Source organism: Equus quagga, chromosome 13, assembly GCF_021613505.1.
Source record: "Equus quagga isolate Etosha38 chromosome 13, UCLA_HA_Equagga_1.0, whole genome shotgun sequence".
Taxonomy (NCBI): Eukaryota; Metazoa; Chordata; class Mammalia; order Perissodactyla; family Equidae; genus Equus; species Equus quagga.
Genome location: NC_060279.1, coordinates 73,096,652 through 73,115,216, shown reverse-complemented (window position 1 = coordinate 73,115,216; position 18,565 = coordinate 73,096,652). Strand labels below are relative to the sequence as shown.

General features: G+C 42.3%; 1 protein-coding gene across 1 annotated transcript in view; it reads right to left on the bottom strand.

Annotated features, from left to right (window-relative positions):
* Positions 1-1,167: 1,167 nt before the first annotated feature.
* GAN (gigaxonin) overlaps positions 1,168-18,565 on the bottom strand; it is a 50,145-nt gene continuing 32,747 nt past the window's right edge. The window contains exons 6-11 of the mRNA XM_046682586.1: positions 16,544-16,656; positions 15,449-15,598; positions 14,446-14,582; positions 14,062-14,190; positions 4,050-4,159; positions 1,168-3,962 (exon numbers count right to left, since the gene is read on the bottom strand). Coding sequence (XP_046538542.1) covers positions 3,781-3,962; positions 4,050-4,159; positions 14,062-14,190; positions 14,446-14,582; positions 15,449-15,598; positions 16,544-16,656 — 821 coding nt within the window. The 3' untranslated portion in view covers positions 1,168-3,780. The remainder of the gene's footprint in view (positions 3,963-4,049; positions 4,160-14,061; positions 14,191-14,445; positions 14,583-15,448; positions 15,599-16,543; positions 16,657-18,565) is intronic.

Genomic DNA, 18,565 nt, shown 5'->3' with positions numbered 1-18,565 from the left:
ACTGAGATGCCACAGCAAAGGCAGCCCTTATCCTGACCACGTCAACAGAACGAAGGGACTTCCTGGACATGGCCTGGGGAACTCCCCCCGTATAATTATAAAAATGGCACTTCCGAAGCAGGAGTGCAGAAAGCGCCCCATCAAAGTGATAGTGCAGTAGAGCAGCACACTTCAGTACTAACAGGATCCGCCAGCCCCACATGGTCTTTGCTCACGGGCGCAGTTTGCAAAGAGCTCCCTTTTAGCTATCAGCTCCTGACAGGAACGAAATCATGAGATAATGAGCTCAACAATGAATTTACAAATTTCTTAGGCCAAATGTTTAGAGCATACCAACTGCTAGTTGGTAAACACTGTTTTTAATCCCACTAAAGAAAAGAAATGCAAATACCAAGTAAAACTGACTACAAACTACAAGTAGATCAATATTTCCACTCAACATGAGTTTAACACAGTAGTAGAAACGGAAGGGCTACAGGCTCAAGGATTTATCTGAAGCACCAGGAGACAGTAATATATGTAGTTTGGAACTACAATTCAAAAAGTAAACATACACAGACAGACTTACCAAGTCACATCTCACTCACACACACACACTCCCCCCTCACCTCTCTCTCACACTTTTTCCTCTCACAGGATATAAGCACTATCACACACACACACAAAGAAACCCCAAAACACTTCAGTTTAAATTAAACACTTAAATTGTTAAAAAAAATCTCTATTTGGATGTTAAACAAAGAAACCAACCAGCCTACTTTAGACTATAGCCTAAGAGAGATCCTTGAAATACTCACTGACTCTCACCTGAGACAACTTTCCTTCTGTTGGTGGGATAATGAAAATAAATTGCACTTCCCCCAAAGATATTATATCTAACATTTTAAGATCTATCCTCAGCCGCCAATTCCAACATACGCCTGGTAAAAGTGCCTTATGGAAGAAGAATTATCAAAAATTGATGAGGAGGGGCTGGCCGGGTGGCGCAGTGGTTAAGTGCGCACCTTCCGCTTCTCGGCAGCCCGGGGTTCGCCGGTTCGGATCCCGGGTGGGGACACGGCACCGCTTGGCAAAAGCCATGCTGTGGTAGGCGCCCCACGTATAAAGTGGAGGAAGATGGGCACGCATGTTAGCTCAGGGCCAGTCTTCCTCAGCAAAAAGGGGAGGATTGGCAGTAGTTAGCTCAGGGCTAATCTTCCTCAAAAAAAAAAAAAAAAAAGATCAGGAAAAGATGTTTCAAGGCATAAGTGGAATGTTAAAACACAAACCTGCATGAAAAGAGTTAAAACTTATTTCACAATACTGAAATACCTGTAATTTACAAAAAGTCATGATTACTTTTGGGATATAATAAAATTGAGTACATCCCTACACTTCAACATAATATTTTTAAATATATATATTTGTAAAATAACAGTTTGGCACTTAGCAGCTTGTGTTGGTTACTGCATCCCATATTATGCGGCTAATTTATTTTTAAAAATATTCCCTAATTTCTGTAGCTACAGTGTCAATGAACTGAATGAAAAGGAAAAAAGAACTACTTCTATAAAATGAATTCAGCAAGTCCCGCAGGCACTGACAATACTGCAAGAGGGGCCCGTTCACTCCGGAACAACAGCATGTCTCCTTGGAAAGGTCTGGCATAGATGGGAAGAATTTCAAACTTCAGAAATTAAAAGAAAAAGAAGAGCGTCTGCTGACTGCCATGGCTTTAAGAAGACATCAGTTACTCCTTCAATGTACCACAACCGCAGCTTCTGAATGCCACGGCTCTGCTCTGTACTAAGTATTTTACCAAAGAAAATTCACCTTTTCAGCAACTTGTTTCCCCTAAATCTAACCGTAAAAAGAAAGTTTTCTTTCTTTGCAGTGGCCACACAGCCTGCTTCAATCAAAAAATATCCAAGTATCGTTGGGAAAGCGTGCAGACAACAGCTGACTGGCACACGGTGCAAAGAGACGAGGCTGGCTCTGATTGACTTATTGAATTTGATTGTGTTACACAAATGTGTGGCAAGTCTGGCCCAGTGCCTCTGACAGAGAAGAGAAACCCTCACACCTTCTGCTTCCAGAACCTTCTGCCAGGACAGAGGTAGCGTGCCACCAATAACGCTCTTTAGAGCCCCACAGGCAAGGCTCCTTCAGCAACTTTCATAGCATTGTGTTGACTACCAACAGCTGTAAGAAAAGAACTGCTCACCCTTTTTTCTGTTGGTGGTGGGAAAACATAATCGATGTCTCATATGCAAGTTAATAGCAAACAAACATTTCACACAGGAAGTTTCTAGAAGAAATTCCTGTTCTTAAATTTACACCCAAAGGATACATTAACCATTAAGACAAAATGCTGCTTCTTAGAGCCATATTCTAACAGAAAAACAAAAGCTGTAGAAAACAATTAAAAATGAAGACTTCTATATTAAATTGACTAGAAATCTGATATTGCATAAAATTCAAATTATGACATAATCAAGCACTTTGAAGTCCCTGATTTCACACTAAGGTGGTATAATTTGAATGGAAAACAAAATACCTTATAAGGTAAGTGCTACTAATGACCGACTTCCCCCTCAATGGGAAGCGGGAGAGTGGGCCGGGAGGGGACGGGAGGAGGAAAGCAGGGATTTGCTCTGCGGTGAACAGAATGCAATTAAGTTGAGGTAGTTTTTTCTACCAGCCAAACTTTACTGTAACGTAATTTGTCTAGAACTCTGACTAGTGAACGGCATTGAGAAAATTCTACTACAAAGACTAGGTTCTTAACAAAGATCCGCATTCTAAGACAAGTTTTCATCCTAAACAGTAGTAAACAAGACTTTGTGTGCTTTCAGACAGATTCTTTTTAAAAGTTTTTGATCCCTATATATTTTGTCTGGACAGTTTTTTTTAGTCACGGCAGACCTTTTTTTCCGTCTGACTCAGGTCGTTCTTTTTAAAATCTCCTACTTACTATATCCTCATATTTATAAAATGGTTTTGATTAATTGAAAAGAAGAATGTCACTGCATGAGATCCTTCACAACTCCAAGAGTACTACCCCAGAAATGATGGCATGACATATCTTGATCTAATTAACACAGAAGTTAGCGACTCCCTTTAAATTCACAGGAGGGCTGCAACCTGACTCATTAATTGATTAAATCTTTAGATTACTAAGATAGAATGTCATCAGAGAAATTTTATCTTAGTTTCAATTCATCATAATATAGTTTAAAAAGATTCTCAGGACAGAGTACTAGTAGTATATGGACACGAGCTGGCATACAGTCCAATCTAACGTTTGAGGCACAAACCTTACTTGGTTGGGCAGGGTCAGGCATAATGTTTCGTCCCAAGTGCAGGAGAAAGCGATCTTGGTATGTTAGGATATGTTGATTTGCATATACGGATGTTTGTTTGTTTGTTTACCAAAGCCAGGGACTCGCACACAGCAGTCAGTCAGATACGAGGTCCCTTTAGGGAGAATGCACCTTAGTATTTTAACGTCAGTATGTTACATTATACCAATGCCCACTTCCCTGTTCCTTTTGACATTTACTAGCCTCTGTTTGTTTGCATCTAACTGGAGGAACTGATTCCTCCCAGGTAGTTTTTCAACAGTTACGTGTTCTCCCAAACAAGAGCTGCAGCTCTAGCCTCTAAGCATTATAAAACCACCGGAGTTACCATACAAAGCCCGGCACGCAGAGCAAGTTCCAGCTGCCAACTCTGCCCCCTCACAGAAAGCCGTGTTGTGGTGCACTTGGTCAGGAGCTCTGCTTCCGCTCCGCCTCCTCTTCAAGGTGAATGAACACGGATACGGAACAGGCCTTGCTGAAGCTGCAGGCGGAAAAGCTTGCAATTTGCAATACGTAAGGCTGCACATCCGGTGCGGCGAAGGTCGGAGGGGAGGAGTGGTTTAGTGTGGTGCCAGGTTCCCGTGCTTCTCTTAAACTCACGCACGTAGTCGTAATTGGTACCTAAACCATGAGAGCAAGCAAAGGTGACACCACATGCCTCAGAATCACTAGGAGACAGTTCCAACAAAATCACCCTAACACTCTTACCTGTATCAAGATCTCCGATTACGTAAATACTGGCTCCTATGGGTACAGCTCCATACACAAAAGAAGAACTGGCAGGGATGCATAAATTCTGGTCATTAAGATAGATCCACCTGAAAACAAACGGACAGACAAAATTAAGGAAATCAAAAGGATGACCACAACATCTAGAAGACTAACAGAGACAAAACTTGGTGAGCCACCAACAGCACCAGGCGCTGTGCCAATTAATCTCAAGCCCACACTCCACTTCCGGGTAACCACTGTTTACTTCCTGTTACTATACGAAGGAGTTTTGCCTGTTCTATAATGTCATAAACACTGAATCATGCAGAGTATGCACTTTTCAATCAGCTCCTTTGGCTCAGCATAATGTTTCTGAGGTTCGTCCATGCTGTTGCTTGCATCAGTAATTTGTTTCATTTTATTTCTAAGCAGTATTCCATTATATGGATATACCAGAACTTGTTTATCCATTCATCTGCTCATGCTCATTTACATAGCTTCCAGTTTCTGACTATTGTGAATAAAGCTGTCTGGGACATTAGAGCGTACATCTTTTTTGTAAGCTGACACCGTGGAATTGCTTGGTTATATGGTTAAAGGTATATTTCACTTAACAAGGAAGTGTCGCACTGTTTTCCAAAGTGTTCTGCCATTCTGCATTCCAGTTAGGAATGCATGAGAATTCTAACTGCTTGGCATTATTGCCGGCTCTTGGTACGGTTGGTTTTTTCATTTTATCCATACTAGTGATGTGCAGTTCCCTGAAGACGAATGACATTGGGCATTTCTGCGTGTGCATATTGGTCCTTTTACGTCTCTTCTTTTGCGAAATGTCTATTCAAAGGCTCGTTCATTTTTTTTTGTTTTTTGTTTCTTTTTGTGAGGAAGATTGGCCCTGAGCTAACATCTGATGCCAATCTTCTTTTTTTTCTCCCCAAAGCCCCAGTGCACAGTCATATATCCTAGTTCTAAGTCCTTCTAGTTCTCCTGTGCGGGGTCCCACCACAGCACGGCTTGATGAGCGGTGTGTAGGTCTGTGCCCAGGATCTGAACCGGCGAACCTCAGGATGCTGAAGCAGAGTGCACAAACTTAACCACTATGCCATTGGGGCAGCCCCAGTTTACTTGTTTTTAAAATTGGGTTTTCTATCTTCTTATTGAATTCTAAGACTTTTTATATTTGTGGAATATAAGTCCTTTGTCAGATACGTGTATCACAAATACTTTTCTCAACATGTAGATTGTCTTTTCATTTTCCTAATGGAGACTTTTTTTTTTTTAAATTTACACTCAATACAGTGTGCTTTTTTTTTTTTTTTTTTAAAGATTTTATTTTTTCCTTTTTCTCCCCAAAGCCCCCCGGTACATAGTTGTGTATTCTTCGTTGTGGGTTCCTCTAGTTGTGGCATGTGGGACGCTGCCTCAGCGTGGTCTGACGAGCAGTGCCATGTCCGCGCCCAGGATTCGAACCGACGAAACACTGGGCCGCCTGCAGCGGAGCGCGCGAACGTAACCACTCGGCCACGGGGCCAGCCCCCTAATGGAGCCTTTTGAAGAACAGAAGTTTTTCATTTTAATGAATTCCAATTTATCCTTTTTTTCTTTTATAGTTCATCTTTTCTGTGTCCTTCTAGGAAATTTTTGCTTACTCCAAGGTTGCAAAGATTTTCCTCCTATGCTCTTTTCTGGAAATTTCATGGTTTCAGCTTTTACATTTAGGTCTTACAATACATTTCAAGTTAACTTTTATGTATGGTATGAGGTAAGAGTCAAAGTTCATTTTTTTCCATACAGATATCTAGTGGTTCCAGCATCATTTGCTGAAAAGACGTTTCTTTCCCCACTAAATTGCCTTGGCAGGTCTGTTTAAAATCAATTTAATAACCACTAGAAGGATCCAGGGCTCCATGAAGAAGTGGTTGATTCCACAGCTGACAGAAAATACAAGAGGAGCCTGGAGCATCTTGTGCTGCCAGATAGGAAGCGCTTAAAAAAGGACAGGGGCACATCAAAAGGACACCGGGGCTGGTATGAAATAGCACCCAGTGGGCACTGCTGGAACAAATCAAGCAACAAAATAATGACAGTATGAGATTTATAACTCAGAATAAAATAAACATCCATGAGTCCACACTGATGAAAATAAATAATCAAATACATTAAAAAAAATAGGGAGAAGGGACAAGTCGTCTTTACAGAATTCCAGTTAACAAATGAGGAAGGAATGAGGGAAACAAAAATCACCATTAGGCAAACACCACAGAAATAACCACTGCAGGCTAGTTCGTGGATAGATAGGTGATAAATTAGTGGTGAAAGTCGAAGGAGAAACAGTGTATGTGCATATTCTCAAATTTTCTCTTCCAAGATATTTATTAATTACAAAGGCAAAATGGTAACTTTACAATGGAGAAACCCAACAGATGCCACCTTAACCAGGTGACCAAGGCTGCGTCACCAGTTTTAAGACACCCTGACACCACATTCTCCCTGACGTGGTACAGAGAAGGGCACAGCATCACTTCTGTGGTCTTCCTGCCAAAAGGGTATAATCTCAGCCTAATTTCGATAAATCATTAGACAAACCCAAATTAAGAGACAGCCTCTAAAAAAAGTGACCAATAATCTTTAAGAGTACCAAGGTCAGGAAAGAAAGGAAAGACTGCGGAACTGTCATAGATTCATGGAGACCAAAGAAACATAGCAACGAAGTGCAATGTTGGATCTTGGATGGAATCCTGGAGCAGACGGAGAAAAGCTATTAGGGGTCGAGCTGGTGAGACTGGAGTAAAGTCTGCAGTTTACTTAGTAATAGTGTGCCAACGTAAATATCCTGGTTTTGATATCTGCACTATAGTTATGTAGGATGTTAACATTAGGAGAAGCTGGGTGAAGGGCTTATGGGAACTCTATTTGTGCAACTTTCCTACAAATCCAAAATTATTTCAAAATATAAGGTTTTCTTGTTTTTTTTTTTGGTGAGGAAGACTGGCCCTGAGCTAGCATCTGCGCCAGTCTTCCTCTATTTTGTATGTGGGATGCCGCCACAGCATGGCTTGATGAGCAGTGTGTAGGTCTGTGCCTAGGAGCCACACCTGCGAACCCTGGGCCACTGAAGTGCAGCACGTGAATGTAACGACTTGGCCACGGGGCCGGCTCCCAGTACAAGGATTTTTTTGGCTTCAAAAAACAAAACAAAACAATTAGACTCTGCTATGTAATAATGTTCACTCAAGGTAATCTGACCAATTTCCCTTTCATGGCTTAAAATACAGCCAGGTCATAGCAGTCCTCAGTCACATCTTGGAAATGTATCTAAACCCTTAAGAACTCCCGAGTCCAGGCTTGCTCGCATTTCTGGAGTGAACAGGTATGCAGGCACTGTTCTTAGGATCTCTAACTCTCTGCCATGAAGTGTCCAAGAAGCCAATGGCTCAGATCTGAGCATCTCAACATTAGATACAAAGGTAAAATTATTTCACTAAGAACAGCACTCCTATTTCAATGAACACTCTCTCCCGATTGTTATAAGGTAGTAGCTTCCATGTCTTGAATTCCAAGAAATATGGAAGCAAAATGATTTGTCCAAGATAATATAACAACTCAGAAGCAAAGCTAATATACGCCACCATATCTCTAAACGCCTTCACCTAACATTTGATTCTTCTAACATCTGAATGTTGACTGGTACCCAGCACTTTGGGGGGACTGGGAATACAGTGTGGCCACCGCCTCCAACATGCCTCTAATAAACAGGAAAAGGGAAACACCTAAGAGCTCCCACTGAAAAGTGAAAATGGGCACCTGAACAGGCCTTTGAAAGAGAGAGTGTGAAGATGTCAAACTACAATACTGGCTTATTCACATTTTATGTCTTCAGGGCTGAACATAAATAACTAAACTTCGACTCTTAAATTCTTCCCAGGTTCCGAACCGAACAATGCTGCTGAGTATCTGATGCCTCACCTGCAGCTGAACCACACGCCCAAGATCAACCCCAGGGGAGAGGAACGCAACTCCGGCAAGCAAATCCATTAACGGGCCATGTGCGCTTACAAGAGTAACTGCGCTTCTAAACGAAGACACACATGATGAGACTATCTGTTGAAAAACACAACAGAATACAACAATATTTTGGAATAATTTTGTAGAGTTGAGAATTTAACGTAATGCCTTCCTGGAAAAATTAAACAAAGCTGAAGAAATTGGTCTATGCAGATGATCTACCAAATTTGGTCCAAAGCAGATCAATGATTCAGAGTTCCTGGGTTTCAGAAAAATAATCACAGGTGATCTATTTTATATAATGCTGAGGCTTCAAACGAAATCAAACTATACGAAAACTTAATTGGATCATGTCTTAGCTCCTTCTCATAAAAAGATATAAAAGGCATGTGATCTTGCATTTCTTTTTCTACCATTTATCACCCCATTGACCTTGGACAATTTAGCTAACCCAGTCTCTGTACCGTCATCTGTAAAGTGCGGATACCAGACGCCATCAACAACCTCAAATCATTGTTATTAGGATGAAATGAAATACCAATGCAAAGTACTTCACATAGTGTCTAGTACATAGCAGGCATCATAAAGGGGTAGTAATTTTTGTAATGGACAAGGCAATAGTATGCCTTTAGTTATAATGCTTTCAAACATGGGCTTATCAGGACTCAGAGGCCACAATGATGGTAACTCAGAATTAAGAGAATGCCCCTGAGAAGGAACCTTTGAAATATAGCATGGATCACAGCAGCAAGCTTCAGAGAGAGCGGAGTAGGAGGGAAAGACAGGCAAGGAGAGAAGGAGTGGAGGAGAGAGGGAGCAAGGGAGAGGGAGAAAGGGAGAGAGGGAGTGAGCTACAGAGAGGGGGGCAATCAACCAAGAGCAGAGAGAAGGAAAGGAAGAGCTTTAGTGAGGTGTCTGCATCTCGGGAGGAAGAAGCTCTTAACAAGCTGACCCTCCTGCAAGGAACAGTTGCAAACTCCGGACAAAATAAGGAAAACAACTGCCTGAGGGCTCTGCAGACCGAGTGAAAGCAGGCAGATTTGGGGAAGAAGCTGCTAGTTGAACTAGCATCCCACATAGAATTTTTCCATTCTTTGGTAGCTCTATCTGCAGGCAGCCGGAGGGCAGCACCTCTGGGTAGCTGAACCTCCTAGAGAAAATCCTGTCTTTCTTTCTGGCCACTGGAGTCAGTGTCTTGGAGCAACCAGGACTGCCAAATGTGCGGTGGTCTCAGAAAGATGAGACACAGAGAAGAACCCCTAAATGTATGGGTACCCACTCATCTCAAGCCTGTGACTGACCCTGGAAGCAGGCATGCTTGTACCTAAGGCTTCAAGGACTGATCGGAGGTTTGAGCTGCAGGTGTGACAGCCTGCAGTCTGAGTCTGCCCAAGTCCAGTGCCTGCTGAAACTCTCCGAGCAACACTCTGAAGCAGTAAGAGACTGCAGGGCCCCAACGACGTGCCACTCACCACGTCCAGGATGCAATCCAGAATTACTCAACACAAAAAAGAGCCAGAAAAATGAGAACCCATTCTCAAGGGAATAAACAATCAACAGACGCCAACTCTGAGATGACTCAGATGCTGGGATTATCTATCAGGCTGGGACTTGAACGCAGCAGCTACCATAACTATGCTCAGTAAGGGACAGGAAAAGACGCTTGTGAGGAAAAGATAGGAGATTTCAGCAGAGAAATGAAAAAACCTAAAATTCTACCTGAAGAAGCTAGGGTAGAAAGAGCAAAATAAACCCAAAGTAAGTAAAAGGAAGGAAACAATATAGATAAGAGCAGAAACCAATGAAACAGAAAACACACAATGGAGAAAAGCAACGACAGCTGGTTCTTTGAAAGGATGAACGCAGCGGCGGCTTTGTCAACAGAGGGCGCTGGAGGGAGTGCGCGGCTGGGCAGGGGAAAGGGCCTCTCTCTTGGGGTCAGCATGATTTTTTTCTTCCTCCTACCACACTGCTGCCTCCAGGGAGCAGGAGACCCAGAGGTGCTCACCCTCAGCGAGGTCCTCTGCCATCAGCTGGCAGCTTCCCGCACCCCAGGGCTCTGCTGAGCTGCGGGCCACAGCACGCCCTCCTCCACTGAGGTGCATCCCAGCCTTGCAGGGCGGGGAGGACTCCTCCCAGGCTGCTCCTTCTAAGGGTACCTTCTCTCAGCCCCAAAGGCAGTAGCGGCACTTCCTACACCAGCTATTTCTGCATTCATTAGAGTCTTCTTTCACCCATTGGCAGGTAACCCCCTCTTTCTAGTTAATGATTATGTAGATTAAATTTCCCCCGTTCAGATTATTGTGTGGATTCTGTCTCTTGACTGGACCGTGACTGAACCATTTGTCAGGAGTGGGGTTCATCTTCCATCCTCGTGTTCACATGTCTTACAAAGGCATCTGTAGTATTTGCTACTCCCTAAGCATCAGATCCAAACAGCATAATGTAATGGGATAGAGCAACACGATGTTTTAACGGACCATCAGGATCATGAGAATCTCCGCAAACATATCATGGCAGGTGGCGGAACTGACACAGCCCTGAGGCGAGACTGTGCGGGAGTACTGGGGGCCCTGCCAGGTGAAAGCAAACTGCTTCTGGTGGTCCTTGCGAATTGGTAGGAAGGAAAAGCAGCAGCTACGTCAACAGCTGCATACCAAGGTCAGGGATTCTGTTGCATAAAAATACAACATTTGCATAAAGATACTACATCTGGGACTGAATCTGCGATCAGTGTAAACACCTAATTAAGTTTATGAAAGTACAGTTATTTTCCAAACTTCACCTGAACTTTCCACTTTTTCTAAGTGAATTAAGGGAGCATATGATAGGTAGCTCTACTCTCGCATTTCCAAGTCTCTGAGGGCGGCACTAACTTCCGCACGTTCCTCAGGCATGCAGTATTGCTTCTAGTTTGCTCTCTCAGTAGGAAGGGAGAGTTCCGGGGACTCCCACTTAGCCTTTCCTACCATAATGGCCTCCAACCCATGGATCAGAGAACATGTGGATTCTGCCAGTTGTCAAGTATGTCTATTCAATTATACATTCAGGGATCAAAAGATGAAACTGACAGATCTTGACTTCAAAGAACAGTTAACATGATTTATCCATAAAAATGAAAGGGGAGGCATCAAGGCTGAGCAAATGCACAGAGGCAGAACAGAGGATGGTTATAAGAAGTGAGCTGAAGTACAGGACACGCGAAAGGAAGGAACTGAAAGAAGCTGAAAATCTTTCTTAGTCTCAGATCATGGAGGACTCCCAGTGGGAGGCTAAATACTATTATCTTTATTTGGTACCCAATGGGGGAACACAAAGAATGCTCAGCAGGAGTGTGAAATGATCCAAGCCACACTAATCTTTCAAAAGCACAGGTAAGTGAAATGTATTAGAAGACTGGTGAGGAAGACTAATGACACTGACATAGCAAAGAGCGAGGGCACTGGGGTTGTTGCAGAGAACAGAAGGGGGGTGAGTGCGAAAGATATTACAGAGTTTAAAAAAAGAAGATACGACCTGGCGACGGATGAGGTGTGAGGCACAAGACAGAACCAAAGACGACCTTTTTTGAGTCTGGATGACTGGCAGGATGGTGGTATTCGTAAAAGAACAGGACACAGGAACCGAGACAGAGATGCTGTCATTCTGAATATATTAAGTTGTTACTACGATTTGTGTGACTTGCGGCAATTTCTTTGCTTTCCTTTAAACAGTTTTGTTTTTAGTTAGAAACATAGAAAATAATAAGATATGACATTTTTCCAGGAAAGTTTTAACCTAAAAATAGGGAACAAAGGCAGGAAAGACACGAGATTACTTAAAAACAATAAACGGTCTCCAATCTAATACAGATTGCTCATCTGGCAACAGTTTCCAGAGTATGCCAATAACACATACTTGGAAGCATCTGTTCTTGTAAGAAACAAAAATATGTTATCTTTGTTCTATAGTTATTTACGGGAAAGTCTATATTTTTAAGGCAATATAGTGCAGTGGCTGAAACGGTGGACTCTGGCGCCAGAGTGCCCGGGTTCAAATTCCAGCTCTGCTGCCTGCTACCTGTGTGTCTCTGGGCACTTTACTCAACCTCTCTGTGTTTTGGTTTCCTCATAAGCAAAACAGGAATAAATAGAGTAGCATTATGTCAGAGGGTTGTTTTGAAGACTGGATGAGTTGAGTGAGTGAATGTATGGCCTTTAGTGTTCCGTGTGTGTTTAGCGTTACCTAAACAAGTAAGAATCTATATATTATATTGACAAGAGAAATTAAGCTTTCTTCATTCTGTGTATGAACTAACATTGGAGAGCTCAGAAATAGGGAAACTAATGACACAGGAATTGCATTTGGAAGTGCTCTTAAAGAGCTCGGAAGGAGCAACTGTTTAACAATTACGAACTGAAAGCAAGTAACAGACTTACATCTAAAGCTTATCAACTATAAATATGAAACGACCTGATGGAAATACAAAGGTTCAACAATATACAGCATATCAAGGGCAGACTGAGAAACGTTACAGACAGATTTAAGTTCTGTACAACAAAAATAGGGACAGAAAATGGCAAAAACCATAAGGAACATTGACAGCAGTGAGAGAGTTGCAGCTCTCCAGCTCGCACTGTCTAAACAGTAATTCGGTTATTATGAAAAAGGCTTATATCAATATTTTATCAGAAACCAAACACGCTGAGCACTGCTGGTTAATGAGGTTGGGCAGACGGTCTGGAGGTTCCGCCGGGCAGGAAATTAATGTACTACTTCACATCGCAGACAGTTAGCCCTCACCGTAAAACATTAAGGAAGAGAAGCGTAGAAAAGTCTTTGAAATTCTGCCCTCTGCCCCCACCATAGCAAACATTCTCTAAATTGCTCTCACACTTTGTCTAATGAATTTTCCTAAGATAGTCTATCCCCGTAAGTGAAGGGAAAAAAACGGGCTATGTAAATATTCTAAATGTAAAATACATTAAAAGTTAGGTAATATTTATATGTATTTCTAAAATGTTGGTAGCTGCTCATTGTTTGCCCTACTCTAAAATAATATGAAATTAAACATTACATTATGGCACCCCCTTCTGGCAACATGACTGAAATACTATCACAAGATTAATTTTGGCATGGCTGTTTCCCTGCAGGATTTGAACAGCTTACTGCAATAAAAATCCTGTTTAGTGGTTACAACAATAAAACGTGTGAGGGAAGGGAAGACAGGGAGGGTGGAAGGATGCTACTGACTCCACAGGACAAATATGGCAGCCTGTCAGACGGCTTACGAATATCTGCCACCACACTCCATCCATGCAATCAGGATCTTATTGAGCGTCTAATACAGGCCAGGTACCATGCTAGAAGCTGGCATCCAAAGTTGACCGAGCTGGACCGTGCCCTGAAGGAGATTATGACTAACAGAATCTAAGAGGGAAAGACGCACAGATGTTATGGGATCACAGACTGAGGAACCTAAGTCACACTGGGAGACAGGAGAAGGCTTTCTCTAGGTGGTGACAATAAGGAGAGTTTTCAAAGAGGTCAATTTAACTGGATAAACATGGGAAGGGAAATTTTAGGCAAAAAGGAATAGTACAAAAGCACAGGGTGAGATAATCTTAACATGTTTTGGAGGGAAAAAGTCACTCAGTGGGACTCAAGTGAGGCATCAGAGTTGAACTGAGTGGGAAGAGCAGACAAACGCCATATCACAGAAGGCCATATACGCTGCTACGTTAGGAGTTAACCTTTCTCCCAAAAGCCAAAGGGAGTCAGTGAATGATTTTAAGCAACTAAGTGTCAAGGTCTGATCTACATTTTAGAAACATTTCTCTACGGCTTTAATTACCCATACTTCTGAAGTCACTGAATAACTATCTAGTATGCAGTAGCCATACCTCCTAAACAGATGACATGATTCAGTGAAGAGATTGGAAAACGTAACTGAGCAAAGCTAAAACATGACTCTCAGAGCCTAAAGCAGCAGCCGCAGAAGCTCCCTGAAGCCACTCGTCATCACCTTTTAAACTCATCATGGTAGAATTCTGACTTGCAGGTCACCATCTCACCGCCCTGGATGTCCTCGCGACTTCGCACTCCCCCAAACACGTAGAGCTCCATGGCGACTCCGCAGGCGACAGCGCCAAACCTGCAAGGCCACACAGAGCAGAGTGGGTGCTGGGCTTACGGCTCGTGGCCCAATTCCTGACTTCCTCTCCCGCTTCTCCGAGCTCTGCGACATTCAATGTTGCATGAATACGTGCGTCTTCCTTTCTCAGAAAATGGATTATTCATTTAACTTTACACAAATTCAATGCTAAGTCAAACAAAAGACTAGCGTGAAAGAAAGGAAGGCAAAAGCCAGGTGCAGGGAGGCTGTGAGGCCCACACCGCGTGCCCTCACCTTCTCTCCTTCAGGGGGCAGATAGCAGTCCACTGCTGGGTCCTCGGGTCATAACATTCCACAGATTCAAAAAGTTTTCCATATGATCCTCCGCCCATGGCGTAGATTTTCTTTTTCATAGCTGCATAGCAGCCGATCTGAAAGGAGAGAGCAACAGTGGGGGAGGCAACATTGATTATTAAAGTTAGACGAATAAATATTAACTTGTCTAGAAATCACTGTAAGATATTTAAACTATGGTGCTTTCCAAAATTACAACAAGGATTTTAACAATAAGAAAAGCAAGGTAATATATGCATTGTTAATCCTTGGAAAAGGGTTAACTCCATCTAACAGCATTTCCCTAAGTGAGATAAGTAAATAAACCATAATTTTTAAAGGAGCTTTCCAGTCTCTCTAATCTTTCACCACTACTTGAAGATCCCAAGATGCAGATTCCATGGAGCAAGATGTCACTCAATTCCTGCCCCGAATACTTCAGCTGAAGGGCAGAGACAGTGAGAGAACCTCCTAGGAGTAAAGGCCTACCCACGGCACTGCACAAAGCTTTGGCTTCCTGATGAGCCCCTGCCAGCAGCAGGGATGTAAATAACGACAGACTGCTTTAAACAGCCAAGGGGAACCATCTGCTTTCACTCTACTCAGTAAGCAATGTCATTCTTTACCTGTCAATTCATGTTTCTCCCCAATCCTGCACGAGGAGTAAGAAAACAGGTTTGGAAGATCTGGTTGCTTCCTAGGTTAGTACACTCACGAGGAGTTTATCAGGTGTGGGCCCTGGGCACAGCGGTGCCACGCAGAGCCCACCGTCAGGGTGAACTCTCACACACTCCATCTCTTGTCTTGGTGTGGGGTGGTGACAGTGAAGGCAAGCTACCTACAGAGCTAGGATCCTACAACGTTACTTCTTTTAACACTGTCAAATGTCTTAAAAGGCATACATAGGAAATGAAGAAACATTAACTTTAAAATCCAATTTGTAATCACAAGATACAGTTCTCACCTTTCTAACCATGGTCAAATCAGGTTGCTTTGTCCAGGTTTTAGAATAGATATCATAACACTCCATGGAAATGAGTTCTTTTTCACCATCCTCTCCTCCTAAAATGTACAGCATCCCGTCTATCTCCACAATTCCAAAGTTATGCCTTGCCTGCAAAGACATCAATGATCTTTATATACAAAATGCCAACTACCATATTGAAAGCTGCTATTTATACATTTAATAAAAATGACAGACATCACTATATTTCAGAGTCCCAGCAAAGAAGTGCCAGGCTCAAAACCAGCTCTCTCAAATATCTCAGATTTCCCTAGCAATTCACTCTTCTGTCACAAAAGACAGAGAACACAAGTCCAGGAATTTCTTAGAACAGGGGAATTACACGCAAGGTGAATTCACTGGCAGAATTGTTACTTTTTACTCACAATAGCTCACAACAAGAAACATAACTATTACTTTCTGGCTCAATAAAATTATCTGTGGTTAACAATGGGCTATGATTAAGCGTTTCTAAGTTGATGTATGAGAGACAAGAACCACAGCAACAGGACTGCCTGTTGGCTGGAGCGGCAGCGGGCAGGACAGGTTTGTGCTAAGGCCACCTGGAGTGACAGAAGCCTGAGGTATTTCATATTCACTCGTCGACAAGTACTTCCTTAGTGCCCCCTCTGTGCTCAGCACTATTCTAGCACTGAACACAGAGCGCTGAACAAACAGACAGAAAAAGTCCCCTGCCGTCAAAGAGTTTGTGTGAACAATTTAAAAATACCTAGTAGGTGAGAAGGTGCTACATGGAATGAAGAGAAAGAAAGCAGCGGAGGAGACAGGAGAGTTGAGGGGCCAGAGGGAAGGCCTTACTGACATGGAAAAACACTGAAGGAAGCAAGCAGCAGCCACGGGGTGTCTGGCAAAGGCCCCGAGGCAAGAGCATTCCGAGAAGGTCTGAGAAACTTTGAGGTCAGATTGAGCAGGGGGACGGCAGAGAGGAGAGCTAGGAGGGCTGCAACTGCCTTTAGTATACTCAAACGCAAAACAGACAGTAATGATAAAGGGAAAAAAGAAACAGGGCACACAAACGAAACAAGCATGTCTCACCTCGTTCATAGGTGGCAATGCAGTCCACGTATTTGCATCTGGGTCATACTTCTCTCCTGAGCTCAGGGTCTGCTTATTTTCATCTTGGCCCCCAAATACAAACAAAAATCCTTCTGAAAAAATCAAAGGAGACACACAAGAAAGTTGAAACTTACGTCTTTGACACCCACCTCCTGCTAAATACAAATGCCATAGTTGTAGGGATTGCGTGTGGAGAAACCTTCTCTGACAACAACAATGGCTTCGAGATCTTTATCACATTTCATTTGCTCCTTGGTGACAGAGACAAATCTGTGAGTCACTCTGACCATTTTACTGCACTTAGTACCTTTGAGTGGACTCCCACTATCCTACAGCGTAAAAGGAAGAGTGACACCACCTACTCGGTCACCAAGCAACTCCAGTTATCTCAGGTCACCTACTCTGTTCCCCAGCCTCTATGACTCTCACACAGCTTCTGAACCACAGCCCACATCTGTTCATTCAAGACCCCAGGAGCACTCAGATCTGGGTGCACTGTGCATTCAAAACAAGATCTCAGAGTAATTGTTGAACTTCCTATTTCGGGTAATGGTGAATTAGGTTATTCTAGCAACTCTCATGCAAAACATAGCTAAACTGGTGGATAAAACATTTTTAAAATAAAATAATCCTCTTAAGAGAAAAGCCAACGAGACAATACGGCAAAACGGAAAGGAAAAGTGGACCTAGAGAGGTTAGCACACACAGAAACCATTTTGCTTTGAGGACTTTTACCAATCTGGGAAAATTTCAACCTTTTAACGGCTTGGAGGGGATGAGAAAGACAGAAATCTAAATCCCAGGGCCACAGAGAATGTGGCTTCTGGCAGGAGAATCTCTCCAGAGTTCTAACTCACAGGACGAAGCCAACCTGAACCAGAAACCAATTTAAATCTCCTTGCTCACTGAGGAAAACTCAAGATTTGAATTTGATTTACAGCAATTCCAAATTAGTAGCATTTTCAGGCAACTGGCAAAAACAAATGCCAAACTTCCACGGAAGAAAGTACCTTTACCTAAGCTTTAGATTCTAACACGCTAAGATTTTAAAGCATCAAATTATTCCTACAAATAATTTTTAACAAAATGATTAGCACTCAGCCAAAGATCCTCAGGTATACTAAGAAACTAGACTCTGAAGAAGAACCAGCAGAAGCAGACAAGAGGAAGCAGTCTTTCAAAGATTTCAAATTTCAAATAGTGGATACTCAGAAAGACGATAAAACAACAATGCCTACTGTGTTTAAAAAATAAAAGACAAATTTGAAGATAACTCTTGGAACAAGGGACTACAGAAGTGACGTAGCAGATGTGAAAAAAGTTTAAAGAGAATTTACAGAAATTTAAAAAAACAGAGATAAAATAAAAAAGTCAATGGATGGACTTAATGGCAGATGCATCGCAGTTAAAGAGAGAATTCAATAAATGGAAGATAAATCAAAAGAAATCATAAATGTGGCAACATGGAGAGGCAAAAAGATGGAAAAACAAAACAAAACAAAAAGAAGGGAGGAGGCAGAGGATGGAGTAAAAAGTCTAGACACGTTTAATCTGACTTCCAAAAGCAGAGAGAGAGAGGAGAAGAGAGCAGAGGCAATATCTGAAGACGTAACAAATAAAATTTTCCTGATGAGATGAAAGGCAAAGGCACAGAATCAAGATGCCCAACAATCCCCAAATATGGTAAAATTTCAAACAAAATGTACACCTAAGCACAGTACAGTGAAATGGCAGAAAAACAAAGACAGAGAGAAAAACTTAAATACAGCCCAGAGAAAGGACAGATTTTTAGACTGAAAGCTGACTTAACGACAATGAAAACCAGAAGTCCGTGAAAAGACATTGCCAATGCGCTGAAAAATAACAGACACCAACCTACAATTCTATACCCAGAAAAAATATCCCTTAAGAATGCAAGCAAAATAATGACATTTTCAGACAAACAAATCTAAGAGTTTGCTACCAGAAGACCCAGATTAAAGAAAATTCAAAAGGATGAAC